The sequence below is a fragment of the Zerene cesonia genome, chromosome 18, assembly GCF_012273895.1.
Source record: "Zerene cesonia ecotype Mississippi chromosome 18, Zerene_cesonia_1.1, whole genome shotgun sequence".
Taxonomy (NCBI): domain Eukaryota; kingdom Metazoa; phylum Arthropoda; class Insecta; order Lepidoptera; family Pieridae; genus Zerene; species Zerene cesonia.
In genome coordinates this window covers 1,451,832-1,467,142 of record NC_052119.1, presented here as the reverse complement: position 1 = coordinate 1,467,142, position 15,311 = coordinate 1,451,832, and the positions used below count along the sequence as shown (strand labels likewise).

General features: G+C 32.2%; 1 protein-coding gene across 4 annotated transcripts in view; it reads left to right on the top strand.

Moving 5' to 3' along the window:
* The window catches only part of LOC119833789, a 75,139-nt gene that overhangs the window by 37,065 nt on the left and 22,763 nt on the right, over positions 1–15,311 (top strand). The window contains exon 1 of one of the 4 annotated variants that reach the window (XM_038357971.1): positions 6,882–7,143. The exons of 2 other annotated variants lie outside the window; for them this stretch is intronic. Coding sequence is in view for 1 of the 2 variants with exons in the window: in XM_038357970.1 (XP_038213898.1) it covers positions 14,911–14,946 (36 nt within the window). In the remaining variant the exon portion in view is untranslated. Of the gene's footprint in view, positions 1–6,881; positions 7,144–14,863; positions 14,947–15,311 lie in introns of those variants that run through there. One more of the 4 variants, XM_038357970.1, reaches the window with a different exon arrangement.

Here is a 15,311-nt window from a genome sequence, read left to right as displayed (position 1 = left end):
AGAAAAACTATTAAATATAATCGATATATGTTACTTCTAAAAACACGTATTAAAACATCACACAGTCCTATAAACTATGCTCCCTGAAAAAACCGAGTAAGCGTCGTTCAAAATAAAAAATCCTATTTACTGTCCATCAATTCAAACGCAAGTACTATAAAATACTCACCATAGATGTGTAATAAACATTTCCTGAATATTTCTGTGTCATTCAATGAATCAGGTTTTGAACCCGTGCCAATACCTGTATACACAAACTTACTCATTCAACGCAGTGAACAGTGGATTTTTTCACTCAGTTTTAGCCATAATCTGTTCAACTGGATACTTGAATCATTAAAACATAAACCTTAAAACTATTGAAGCGATATTTTCTGGTTGCATATAATACGAATGAACTGAAAGCACACCCATATTATACTGTGTCTTTGTGTGTGCCTGCAACCTCTTTATTTTATTAGATAAATCTAGAAATTGAAATTATATTGTGTACCTGTATATCAAACGTGAACCAGAAAAGAAGTATAAAAAAGCATAATCATTTATTGCACATTAATAAAGCGACATAATCACACACATTAAATATATTATGACCACAGATAATATAAAACTACACTGTTAATTGTTGTACTATGTACGTCTATTAATATAAATAAAAAAACCCATCAGCACGAAGTGTCAAATTTTTTTAAAAAGATTCCAAATTGGCACTTATAAATGAAAAGTAAGTTAGCCCGTTACTGAATATAGATATTGTTTCTCTCATATCACAGTAAAAACGTACTATTTTCCCGTTTAGATTGGCTCATAGAATACAAGAAACAGGCATAAGTAACCTGTCGCGCCTTGTGATAGTTCAATGATCTTAATAAACAGCTTAGCTTTATTGCACAATCAGGTGAATAAACGACTAATATATTATAATGTTATGAATATTATAATTAATGTGTCTTCACGGGATTTTTTTTTTGTGGTTATTGCCATTTTAAGTATGATAACTAGCTGCGCCCCGCGGTTTCACCCGCGTAAATCCGTATCCCGTAGGAATATCGGGATAAAAAGTTGGCTATATGTTATTCCAGTTGTCCAGCTGTCTACATACCAAATTTCATTGCAATCGGTTCAGTAGATTTTGCGTGAAAGATCAACAAACACACACACACATCCTTACAAATTTTCGCATTTATAATATTAGTAGGAAGGAGGAAAAAAGTGACTAATTTTAAAATTGTATAAATACCAAAAGATTTTCGATCAATGAAATAAAAATATAGTGCACTTTAAAAATGCACAATTTAAGATACCCTTTTTAATCTCTGTGGCTGGGGAGGTGAGGGGGGGGGTGTAGTCACCCACGAAAGGTTAAAATATTATAATATAATGTGTGCCCTGTATTCTTTTACACCTATTCGACAAAGGATATCTGAAATTCCTTCCGCGGGAGCTAAAACTAAGGGTTATTTAAAGTACATTTAGACATTTCATTTTATTGAAACCCCCAAATAAGTCAGTGACATACATTCTTATATAACAGTTAAAAACAATATGGCCAATGTGCTTACAGAGCTCGCACTCTGCGTGCATCCGGGTTTCCCGTTAACCAGACGCCAAACACAAATATATCGCGGTTTTTGAACTCTTGGCCGATATCACGGCTATAGACGAATGATGATTCGAACTTATTCTTCACTAAAATGGAACATTCTAGCTACGTTCTAGAATTTACAAACAAATGTATTGGACATTTGAGTGATGTGGAAATTGGAAAAATAATTATGTCATACGAACAAAGATGGCATAATATCAGATACGAAAGATGTGTATGGCAGATATAAAATTTAAAATTCTTTTTTTTTTTTCGTATAATATCGAACAGAATCTAGAACCTACCTTATTTAAATCAATCCAAAATTTTGTGGTAACACTGCATATTAGAAATGCATGCTATCCTTTATAATATGTTTAAGGAGAAAGCGTTTTTGTTTATTTTTCTTTGCTATTGCAGCGGAACCATTATTTGGTGTTATATTTAGAAGCAGAGAGTGACATAGGCTAGATTTACCGCGCTAAAGCATGGAAGCGATCGGAAAGTTTAATCTATACTAATATTATTAAGGTTTGTTTGTTTGAACGCGATAATCTAAGGAACTGCCGGTCCGATTTGAAAGTTATTTCAGTGTTAGATAGCCCATATTGAGGAGGGCTATAGTCTATATACATAATATATACCACGCGCGAAGCCGGGGTGGACCGCTAGTATTAGAATATATTTATTTACAATACAAATGAGTATTTTAAAATAATTTTAATGACTCAATTGAGAAACGCCTGGCTATTAAATTGCGTAATAAAACAAGCATTGTAATCATAAATATATTTCATAACGATGATTGAGTAAGTGGAATAATTTGATTAATAAAGTTTTTTTGTATTTAAATTTCGTTTGACTTCTCATATTGTTTTTGTTTTATTTAATCCTTTGAGAGAACTCGTGATGGAAAAAGACAGTTTTAACATAATCTAGTAAATTTTCGAGAACAATCTAGTTCAGGCATCCGTTTCATTTTAATTTAGTTTTAACTGGTTTTATCGTTGCTATTTTTATTTAAACTCTAATCATTAAGAAAATAAAGACATAAGAATGCACCTGAAATAAGAACTAACTAACTATTAACACATATTTAAACATCAACTTCTTTAATTAATTATAGTCTATATTAATTTAATTAGATCAATTTACTCTCGACTCAACAGAAAAATTTGTCAACCTTGGTTTCACGGTCAAGGCATAAAAAGTATCGACAATACAATAACGAAAACCTATTATCCACTTAACCTTCTTTCGGTCTAACAAACTTCCTTAATAGCCTAATTTAATTGTGAATAGAGCTTTGCCCATTCGATCGTAAATGATTGTAAATTTTATTCTCAAAACGAGAAATTACGAAAAGTAAGGTACTGAAGTACGAACTCTGTAATCCTTCCTACTAATATTATAAATGCGAAAAAACTGCGGAATCGATTGCAATGAAATTTGGTACGTAGATAGCTGGATAACTGGATTAACATATATGCAACTTTTTATCCCGATATTCCTACGTGATACGGACTTACGTGGGTGAAACCGCGGGGCGCAGCTAGTAGATCTTATAAAATGTTTAATTATCCACCTTCTTAGTGTAAACCTAACCACAGTTAACACGCGATGTTTGTGTAAACAGCAGACAGATAAACTTTCGCATTTACCATATTGGAACAGTTATTGGGACACTTTACGTGTTTAAAATTAAACTCACTGAAAAGTCTTCTTCTATAAAAAATAGGTTGTCATTAATAATTTGCCATTAATAATGAAGATTGAATAAGAACTGTTCATAAAACTGAAGCAGATTAATAAAATTATAACAATAAAATCATATTAAAGTAGCTGTTCGCCCCGGCTTCACCCGTTGTACATACACAGCCGATGTCAATCAGTGAAGTTCTAGCTTTCTAATGGTGAAATAATTTTTGAAATCGGTCCAGCAGTTTTTGTTTGAAAACATAACAAACGAAAATACAAATTTAACTCTTTATAAAACCAGTGTAGATAAGTGAATCAACCAGCATCAACGAGACACAAGATTAATTCACGCAGCGCAATACCAAAAAGAAAGTCCGTCTGGTCGTCATTAATTCAACTGAGAGTTCAAATAATTAACCGCGGCGTGACGTCATTTTTAAGTAAAAAACGCGATTGAAAGCGAGACCACATTAGCAATAACGGTAAGTTTACCTGACCTACTGTGACTGTCGTGTACAGACAATCTGTAGGCGCTAACGAGAGATTTGGGTGACAGAAGGTCACTTTATAGACCGTGACAATCACAATGCTTTGTGTCATCACTCGGTTTGTAATGTCCCCCTCAAGGTATGCAAAGCGAGACCGGGTCACGTCGGATTTAGAGCCAATCGAAATCAAATTTAGTCTCATCTAAATGTGAAAATACCATCCAAAAATATTTTTAATTGATGTGTATATACAAGATACGTTAAAGACAAAGTCGATAGTCATTTAATAAATAAACGAATAACATTTTGGAATCCTTTCGGTTCAATTCCAGGCATAAGTATAAGGTAACTAGCTGCGCCCCGCGGTTTCACTCGCGTAAGTCCGTATCCCGTAGAAATATCAGGGTAAAAAGTTACCTATATGTTATTCCAATTATCCAGCTGTCTACGTAACAAATTTCATTGCTATCGGTTCAGTAGTTTTTGCGTGAACATCACTCATCCTTACAAACTTTCGCATTTATAATATTAGTATGATTAACCTAAACTACTCGAAATGTTTTTAAACATGAAAGAATTGTATGACCTCTAGTTTTCAAAAAGATGAGTATTGATTTATACCAAAAACGTATCTCCTTTTAAACACGATATAAAAATGTTATATAGGAACGAGTATACAACTCATATTCAGAATTTTATCCATTGCCCTCAGCATCCACTCTTTATTCATATTAAAAATTAAATCTAAATGAAGATTTACAGTTTAACAATATAGCTATGGAGTTATTGATAGGATCGCGACTGGGGTCATTGACATATCAATTGTTTAATTTATTGTTATGTCCGAAGGGCCCGACCGACAAATTAGTTGTTAACTCCAGACGCCATTATAATAGGACATTATGACGTCATAATATCGTCATCCTATTATTTGAATGGTTTGGAGCTAATGAAACTTACAACTCTATGGCATAGACAAGTTTTCAGCATGTTCTGATACTAAATATAGTAAATGTAATGACATATATATTTATCCAACTTATTATTATTGTTATACAAAAGTTTCTTTATTCGTTTGACTTATTGATGAATAAATCAACACTACACTTTCCGACTGAAATTATAAAACAAACTTCAGGAAATTTATATGAGTTTCGAAATATTTTTAGCTTGATAGAACTTGAAAGAGTTGTCCAAATTTGTTACCTAGACATGTTTTTTTTTTAATCTAGGGCAATCAACAGTGCTAATAATAAAGACATGCGTAAAAGATTCGTTTCAATACAAATACAGTTATGTTTTTACAAAAAATCACAGCTGTACGAGGCATGTCTCGTGTTTCCGACATTTACACAGCTTGCCGCAATGTGAGATGAATTTGACACCGTCACTATTTCAATGTTACGATAACACTTCTATCAAAATATCGCTTAAAGAAATACAAGCATTAAATATGAAAACTAATGGACTGGCTGGAGTTATTAGAAACAAATTTAAAGTAAACATTTTCCAAGCATGCTGCATTTGGTAACATTTTCTTTTTCAATTTGGCTGTATGTACGTTTAATACATTAACTGTTATAACCTAATGAAATATAACTTTAACATTACGTTGTACAGCATACACTATATAGATTGAAATTCTTTGAAACGCATATAGTGCCTACATTAGCAAAGAATCGTTACAACATGTGCGGGTTCCTACGCAATTATCTTATTTTGTTCCACATCTGTGGGAACAATATCTACGTATGACGTCTGTGCCATTCATCAATCACAATTTACTGTTTTATGTATTTCTTTATGGTATTGTAAAAGCTTTGTCTATACATGGTTAGGTTAGTAAAACGAAAATTAAGTATGTGTACGTAATAATATTATAGAGTAAGTTATTTGTTACGTAACAAAATACGATTTAATAAAAATAATATCACGACTTATAACTATATATAAAATAACACTTCCAAAAATACATGGTTTTCCCAAGATCTTAAAACAACATAATGCAATCTTAAGCGCATCAGCTGCTCAAATCCGGGTCATTTTGGTCTAGACTCCGTTATGCCTACGTTTAATCCTAATAATTCTAATAATTCTACTATCCTACTAATTCCTTTTTTCCTACTAATATTATAAATGCGAAAGTTTGTGAGGATGGATGCATATGTATGTGTGCGTTTGTTACTCTTTCACGCAAAAACTACTGAACCGATTGCAATGAAATTTGGTACGTAGACATCTGGACAACTGGAATAACATAAAGGCAACTTTTAATCCCGATATTCCTACGGGATATGGACTCACGCGGGTGAAACCGCGGGGCGCAGCTAGTAAGAATTATGAAAACTTATTGTAGTTTTAACATTCCATTCTGAACATTATCTGTAAAGATATCGAGTTTTCTCAGCGAACGCTTATCATGAACGGCGAACAAAACGTGACTTTGTGGGAAGATGTAATCATCGCTCTTAATAAAAACAAAGATGTCTCTATAAATACGTCATCTGCTTCCTTTATTGTTATGCGAGTCTGCGAGTTATGTTGTCGTGCGTGGATTTACTCGTAACTATGGAGTTACTGCTGGATGGAGGATGTTAGCTGAAAGAGTAACAAACGTACACACATCCTTACAAACTTTCACATTTATAATGTTAGTAGGATAGGATAGGATAAATTAATCACCTTCTTATGAGGAACTCTCGAAAATTTGTATATTTAAAGATTTCTTTATTGTCACTTTCAAAATGCTCGCGATATCCATAGCTATCATTTTACCTATATTTTTTACTGTAGTCTAATTTGAAAATAACATCCGCACTGAAAGATTATTTTAAAACAATATTTACCCTAATTAACCCAACAATTGATTATTCATTTCGAATAGGCTTCTAGAACAAATACTAAGCTTATCGCCTTGAAATACAAAATACAGAGCCGAAGGAGCGTAGAACGGCAAAAGGACCTATTGGGCACAACTGCATAACAACCATTCATAAATGCGCGCGAATGAGACAAGGAGAAAACGCATATACGTCCGAGAGAGTGAGGAGATTGCATTCCAAAAGGTAACAGTACGCTGCGCCGGCGCAGGCCCGACCTCACTTGCTCACTTGCTTAAACGCAGCCGACCAAAACGGACGTGCGCCCCGTAGCCGCGCACCAAACAAAACGTGACCATCAAATTGTTTTTTAATCACATTACAATTGTAAACGAAAAGTGACGTTAAAACTGTGTTATCGTGTGGTGTTAATGGTGTGCTGTGTTTTGTGCCTTGTACAAGAAACCGAGGGTGCTTTCACTGGACTGAAAGTTTTTAAATATTCATTCGGAGAGCTTCTTGTTTATAAGAACGGAATGCGAACAATAATGAGGTAAACTTTACTATGTATTGCGTGGATTTGATTGATTTTTTGAATTTAATTGATGACAATAAAATGTAAGATAACTAACACCATACGTTAATAACTGTAACACACAAAAACAGAATGAGAAATAAAAAAAAACAATAGTTTATAACTTAACAATCATTACATTACCTTCTAATGTTAACGTGCTAATATATGCATAATTGCATAGTCGGTGAGATGGTTTCGTAATTGCGTGCAAAAAAACTAATTAATAAAGAAAACATGGAATATCACGTGAATGTTTTTATGCTAAATTTTCAGTTACATATGCGATTTGTTATCGTAAAAGGCATGATATCGAGATCTGTTTGCTCTCATACTTTCAGTGATAAATGATATGGGATAGCTCAGTTATCAACATTTATATGAAAACATACAACGATTTAGATTAATAATTTTTTAATTTATTCACTGTGAAAGCATTTTTCATTAAGACAATGTGTAAATGTAAGAGAATATTTCAAATGATGTTTAAAATGAAACAAATCAAAGAAATCAAAGAAGGTATGTCAAAACAAAACAACTGGTCTTTGTCAGTATACACAACTGAAAAGCTTTTAAGTTCCATAAAGACAAACGTGGATTCTTTTTAATTATGTCATCGTCCACAATGGAGCTGGTGGGTCGCCTGATAGTAAGCGCTAATACCGCCCTTGAACATTTGGAGAGGCGAAAGGGCGAAGAAAATATATGAATCATGATAAAAACATGATTATTATTATATATAGCCTATAGCCTTCCTCAATGAATAGGATATCTAACACTGAAAAAATTTTTCAAATCGGACCAACAGTTCCTGAGATTAGTGCGTTCAGACAAACAAACAAAAACTCTTCAACATAACATTAGTATATATCTAGCACCATGTGTTGCATCTCCGCATACTTTTACAATGCATATCAATTAAAGGTTTCATCACTTAATTCCTTACTTTAATAATTATTTTTTTAGTACATATCAATGACATTTCCCAGCCATTACAATGCCTTGTAATAAGACATTGTCCAAATGATAAGTGTGTCCCTAATTATCACAGATTATGCCAGCAGAGTCCTACCCTTAAAATTATTATAAAAAGAATGTCGATAAACAACGCCGTCAACTGTTAACTCAAACTCAAACATTTACTTATTTATTCAACTAGACTTCTGATAGAAGCACTTTTGAATCGTCATATTACACAGTTATAACATTTACCACCGGTTCGGAAGGCAGTTTCTACAGAGACGAGCGGGCAAGAATCTCTGTAGTTTAAAATTTAGTTATGTTTAGAAAATATAGGCATCGGGTTATACGAGTATTAGAATGGTATTAGGCACGTCTGTTCTAAGAAGAATCATATAAAAAAAAATACCACGTTAAATTCAGCTTTTGAATTTCAGTAGACTAGCTTTAGAACTTCCATGAGCCAATATCACCATCATTATTATAAAATCGGCTATCTATTTATTCTATTATGTACCAATTTTCATCAAAATCGGTTAATTCTTATCTGATAGAGAAACACATAGTTACGCAGTTATAATTTAGTTATCCCATAGATACTTTTAGACAATTTCCACTATTATTACAGATTAGCTGCGCCCGGCGGTTTCACCCGCGTAAGTCCTTATTCCGTAGGAATATCGGGATAAAAAGTTGCCTATATGTTATTCCAGTTGTCCAGCTGTCTACGCACCAAATTTCATTGCAATTGGTTCCGTAGTTTTTGCGTGAAAGAGTAACAAACACACCCACATCCTTACAAACTTTCGCATTTATAATATTAGTAGGATTAAGAACCCACACCTATTTTATCATCCCCGTCACATATTTTAAGAGATAGCAAGTATATTAATCTACTGGAAAACAATATTATTCTAGTATATTAATCTACTACAAACTTTTAACCCCTAATTTTTCCCTTTGCGGTTAAAATTTGTGAAATTTTTTTCTTAGCACAAGTCTATCTATCATCTATCTGTATGCCAAATTTCAACCCGATCAGTTGGGCTGTGCGTTGATATATTATGTACTGTGTCAGTCAGTCACCTTTGAGTTATACATATTTAGATTTCTCCGGGACTATATGCACTTTAAAAAGAAAAACACATGACAAAATACACTAGTCTCGCTTAATTAAATGCCAGATTCATTGTTTCCTTGAATCTCTATAACCCAATCGATACAGCTACTGAACTAGGTGTAATCCAGGCGTGGTGTACATGCAATGAAATCATCACAACAAACCATCGATTGTGACTCATGTGCATCTGATTATTACCTTTTTAACCTAGATTGTAGTTTATGTCCGGATGAATCATGATTTGAGTTCAAAGTTTACTCTAAATTATTGTATAAATCGCTTTTATTAGCTTCATCTGTATGTTTGTATGTAACCGACTCCTTTAAACTCTATTTTGAACCACTTTAAACGGAGAGATTTTATTCAAACTTTGTACATTTATCAAGTGTTAATATCCTAAAGTTTTAATATCCTGATTATGATTGCCAGTATTAAAAGTGTGTATTTAAGTTATTTTTTAACTGTATTTATTCTTAAAATATATATATGTACCAAGAGCTAACAGGTTTTATTTGAAAATCACTTTTTGATTATCTCGATTTCCTTTACAACCTGTCGCTTAATTTCTTTGAAATACGCATTATATCAAAATAAATTTTATATACGTACGTTTTTCATGTTCTAATAATTTTATTTTGTTATATGTCTGAATGACGCAAAACTGCTAAATACGACATGTAAAAGAAAAATATGTTACCCGAAATTAATTTGTTGAAAAGGAATATTAAATGTAGATAGGTTATATATATGGATTAAGTGCATTTAGTATTTTGCTTTAATCATAAGTCATACATATACATATAAAAGATTTATTGCAGCTCACTAAGCTATTTATAGTATAACAAAATAATAGACAATATTATTTAGTGTAAAGTAACCATAAAGAAGTGATTACATATGATTAACAATCCACTTTAAATAAACAGGAAATTTACTAATTTTTCTTTCCTTAATAACAAAATTAAATGAATTCAATATATTTTATATCACAATGTACATAAAACCATCACAATGTACATATCTCTGCCCGGACATAGTGTAATATAAAAATCGAATGTTTGAGTTTTATCCTAGTATAGTATTACGTTATCTGTTGTTTTATGCAAAAGCCAAGCTCACTTTCATAAATACTTAAGATTTCCTGAACCTTATTGCCTTATATGTTTACAAATCTTCTAAAAAACACGGAAAGTATAGCAAAAGATTACCTTTCTACGAATAAAACTATTTTGATACAAAAAAAAACTAAAAAGAAATAAGATCGCATTCGTTTTAATCTTAAACATGTGCTTAGGAGATAAGGAATTCCCCATCTATCAACACCAGTTGAAAACTATTTGAGGGAGTGTTAAGTAGTTACTAAAGGCTAAGAAGGATCCCATATGTCGTGGATATGTGTAAAAATGATGACAGACGAGGATTCAATGGCTTAAACTTCCCGTTTTGCGATGACGGAAATATCAACAGATAGTGGCGTAATTACCGTATATTCGAAAACAGGGATGGCATTGTTGAAAAATATTTTAATTGTGTCAGTGTTTTCATTAAATGTTTTTTAATTCGCGCTTTATTTATACTAAATGCCTGTTTTAGTTATATGTATATTAAAAGTATGCTATTGTTAACTGATTCTAATCTTAAAAATTTATTTAAAAATATTAACGATATAAGTAACTTTTTTTGTCCATTATTCTTCCTAATAGAGCCAGATTCTGCCAATATCTTACAGAATACATTATAAAGGACACCGTGTAAATTCGACCAGATGTTGTAAAAAAATAATACCCTGAGATACGAATATAAGTCATATCCTATTAACGTTTTGAGTTGAAATATAAACTTATTGAAAAAATATTTTTTCAAATAGTTCAGTAATTATTTCTGAAAAGTAATTACTGAAAACACAAACGAAGCTAAAACACGTATAAAGGAATGTAGATACAATAAATAATAGTTTAAAAAAACTAAAAAACACGCTTTTATCATATTTTGCAAATTGATAAATGGAATAATTTTATCAAATTAGTGTATTGTCATCGGTCCTCAATAAATCTACAAAGTTTGAACGAAATCTGGCCGTTTAAAGTGGGTCAAAATCGCGCCCAAAGAAGTCGGTTACAAACAAACAAACATACAAACAAACATACAAACATACAGGTGAAGCTAATAAAAAGCGTGTAAAAATAAACACAGATAATAAATTATGTATGCATGTCACAGACTATAATAATCGTAATTTGAATACCACGAACAATGATAAGCTAAAACCAATGTTGTATTGACATTTGATTGACTTCCATTGTTTTTAATAGACAATATTGATCCTAGTTATGTGTAATTTTTAATAAGCATTGTTTCTGGATCCTATATATTTTGCATTGCATCTATAATGAACATGCTAGTAATATGACTTCTAGATTTATAAAGTATTTTTGCTTTCTCAATCTTAGTTCGGATTTGGGCATTGTCTTGTTTGTAATATGATTTTCGACTGGGTGAAACAGTTTTAGCGATTTTTTTAGTTGAAAGTTCATTTTTTATGTTTATATAAATTGTGTATATTGTACACCTATAATCCCAAAAGTGCAAAACAATATTTCAATATTACATATATTATGCTTATTGTCAAGTAAGAAACCACGAAATTAATTCATCATATAAATTAGAAAATGGGAAGCAGGATTTATGAGAAACATTTATAAACATCTTGTTTGTAATAATATAATAGTATGTTATAACAAAAACGATAGTTTAATAAAAGTAAAAAAATAAATAACTTTCGATAGAATTTAACATCCATTTAAACGGATGTTATGAGTTACCTGAACTAATTGGTTGCTTTTTACTTGATTCCAATTTGTAGATGCATTAAATATATTCGAAAGCCTAGTTTTTTTGCGCGGTTGGTTATACGCTAATAGAATTTTAAGAGTTATTTAGGTCTTATAATTATTCAAAAAAAACCTCGCCTTCAAATTATCATCTAGACCATTTTAATTTAATTAGGTGCGGATTGGGAGATGTCACAATAAATTTTATAATATTAATAACGTATTTAAACATCATAACATCCCAACAATACAATAATTTAAGACCTCTACCTTACGCAAGATTCGAACCCGCGGCTCCGCGTACCTTGTACCGACGAAGGCTCTCCACGGTTGACCAGCTCAACCAGAGTTCAAGATTAATTGACTACAGTGCATGACGAATTGGTCATCTGGTTTTGCTTTCCACTTTCGATTGTATACTTTATTACAATCTTAATATATACGATGGATATATACGTAATCCCTCAGTGCTATAGGTTATATATATACCATGAGCGAAGACGGGGCGGACTGCTAGTTTAGATTATAACAGCCAAGTTTGTTATCTCATAAACATGTATATATTAAAAGGTGACTGACTGGACGGATCGGACTGAAATTTGGCATGCAATAGATGTTATAACGTAGCCATTCGGTCAGATAGGATTTTGATAAATTCTACCCCCAAGGGGATTAAATAGGTGATGAATGTTTGCACCATGAAAATTAATTAAGAACAGCTAGTTATATAATAACTTTTGTCTACGAGTTCCTAATTTACAAAGCGACTCGAGCGACTTCGGTGTCGTTTTCACTATTATGGTAATATTCACTTGTCTTTCTTCAATTTCAATCACAGCATCACCTAATTGAGTACATATTCATATTATCCAGACGTTAACAGTAAAGAGTTTGTATAAAAATATAGTCATATATTTTCCTAACATTCGTCCATGACAATGAAATTTCCCATTACCTCATAATTACAACTGGATATACATTAAACAGTTGATAAAGTTACGTGTTTAGAAAGCTCGTAAAATGCAGGAAGCGATCGCTTGTATCTTGGGTCAGTAACATTAAACAAATTTACTTCGGTTATTTATAAAGTGTGTAGGGTCGGCAGCGGGCGAACTGCAGTGTTCTATGCGTTTCTTAGAATATATTTTCGGTATTTAAAAGAAATATGCTAAGCTTCAACGAAATATATTATGAGTATAGTATTATATTATATTAGACACGGAAGATAAGTTTGAAGAATCTGGAACAATTTCTGATAGTTTGTTTACTATGTAAATGAATACAGATGTATTTTTATACAATTTCGCCGTTTAAAAAAAGCTTCGGCGATAATTCGGAAGAAGAATTTTTTCAGTTTGTTAGAGGCCACCCCCTTAACTACTAAACGTTTGTTAGGTTCGTTTTATTTAAAACTACAAAGAAATAGAACATTCAGCGCTTGTAAACTTACGACGCTGTTAGAAAAAATACGAAATTATCCAATCTGCATACGATATATATACTGCGGTAAATCTATGTCTTTCGCCAGTTCATAGACTAGACTTTTATCAAATTCGTCTAATAGATAAAATCTGAATATTTATACGCAATGCGTTATCTTAGATACGTTATTGTTTTTGTATTACACTGCGGATTTGTCGTATTATGTACGTTTCGATATCAATGTCCGAGCAAGAGATCCTGACAAATTCCTTCCGGGCTGATAAATTGTAGTACATACAATTTTCATGGTAAATTCATTGGGTAAGCGTGGCGATGGTCAGCCACAACTCGGATTGTGGGTTGAGCTGATCGCCACAACTTTTAAGTACTTAAAAATATCAAGAATTTCATCCGATTTGAAAATTTCTCAGTTAACAGTCAACTATATATAATAGTAATAGTTATAGAATGAATTTAGAAATTAAAGACTTTTTAACGGATTTAAAACGCGATTAATTCATTACATTAGACGTGTCGAAGACATGTCTCCCCGTAACCACGCTCGCTGTAAAGTGTTCGAAACGTCGGGTTAATAATATAATGTAAAAATCGTGTTTAAAATCCGTTAAAAAGTCTTTAATTTCTAAACGTATAATACTCGCGTAAAATCAAACACAAGAAAATACTAAATAGAATAAATTTCCAATACAAATCTATAGACTATAGACACTGTTGACAAGCATACATTGTCTATAGTTAGAGGCAATACATTTTACCTATCATAAGGTTACTCAACTTCTCAGTACTTCTATGGGGGGAGGTGTATTATGTTATATATAGATTGACACATAGATATGGCAATTCAGATAATTTCTGTGTAGTTAGCAAATACTATTATCGCCGTTTAGATTATCTATTTATTGCGAACAACTGAACCAATCAGTTCAATCTATTTGTCATTTGCTTTGCGACGGATTTCAAACGTGATTAATTGTATAATTCTCTTTGTTTTATGAAGGTAGTGGAAAACTTTGCCACTAACGAATTAAGTTGAAATTTAGTATCGTAGAATGTATTGAATAACTGTAATATCAATTACTCAACGAAGGACGGAACTATATGCGAAGTTTAATTCGCTATTTATACTTCGCCACAAATATAATTTAAGGGTTCAAGAAATGCATAACCGAAGAGCTAGTAAGTGACTATTTCGTTACAAAATCATTTCACATAGAACTTCAAACTATTCTAACAGGGAAGTTAAATCGAAATTGCTCACATCACGATATATTGAACAGGTAAAAACGTGCTATTTCCATATAAACGTAATCTCTGATTACATGAGTCAGTGCTGTAATAGCATTGATCGATACGTCAGTCTGAATTACCACCTCTGTGGATATTGTAGTGCTGATGTCTTTTAAAAGTATCAAACTGTATTTTGAACATGTAAGTATTTTATCTGTGGGTACCTTTCCGCCCGCGGTTTTGTGCCCTTGTTTCGGGTGTGAAGAAGAGACAGACAGACAGAAAGACAGGCAGAGTTACAATCGCATTTATAATATTACTAGCTTTTGCCCGCGGCTTCGCACGCGTTCGGAGTAGTAATAGATATTATTATACATATAAACTTTCCTCTTGAATGACTATCTATTAAAAAAAACCTTATCAAAATACGTTATGTTGTTATAAAGATTTAACAATACATAGGGGCATAGGGACAGAGAAAGCGACTTTGTTTTATACCTAGTCTTGCCATAAATATTGTAATAAAGAAAAAAGAAAATTGTTAACTGCAAATAACATTTATTACT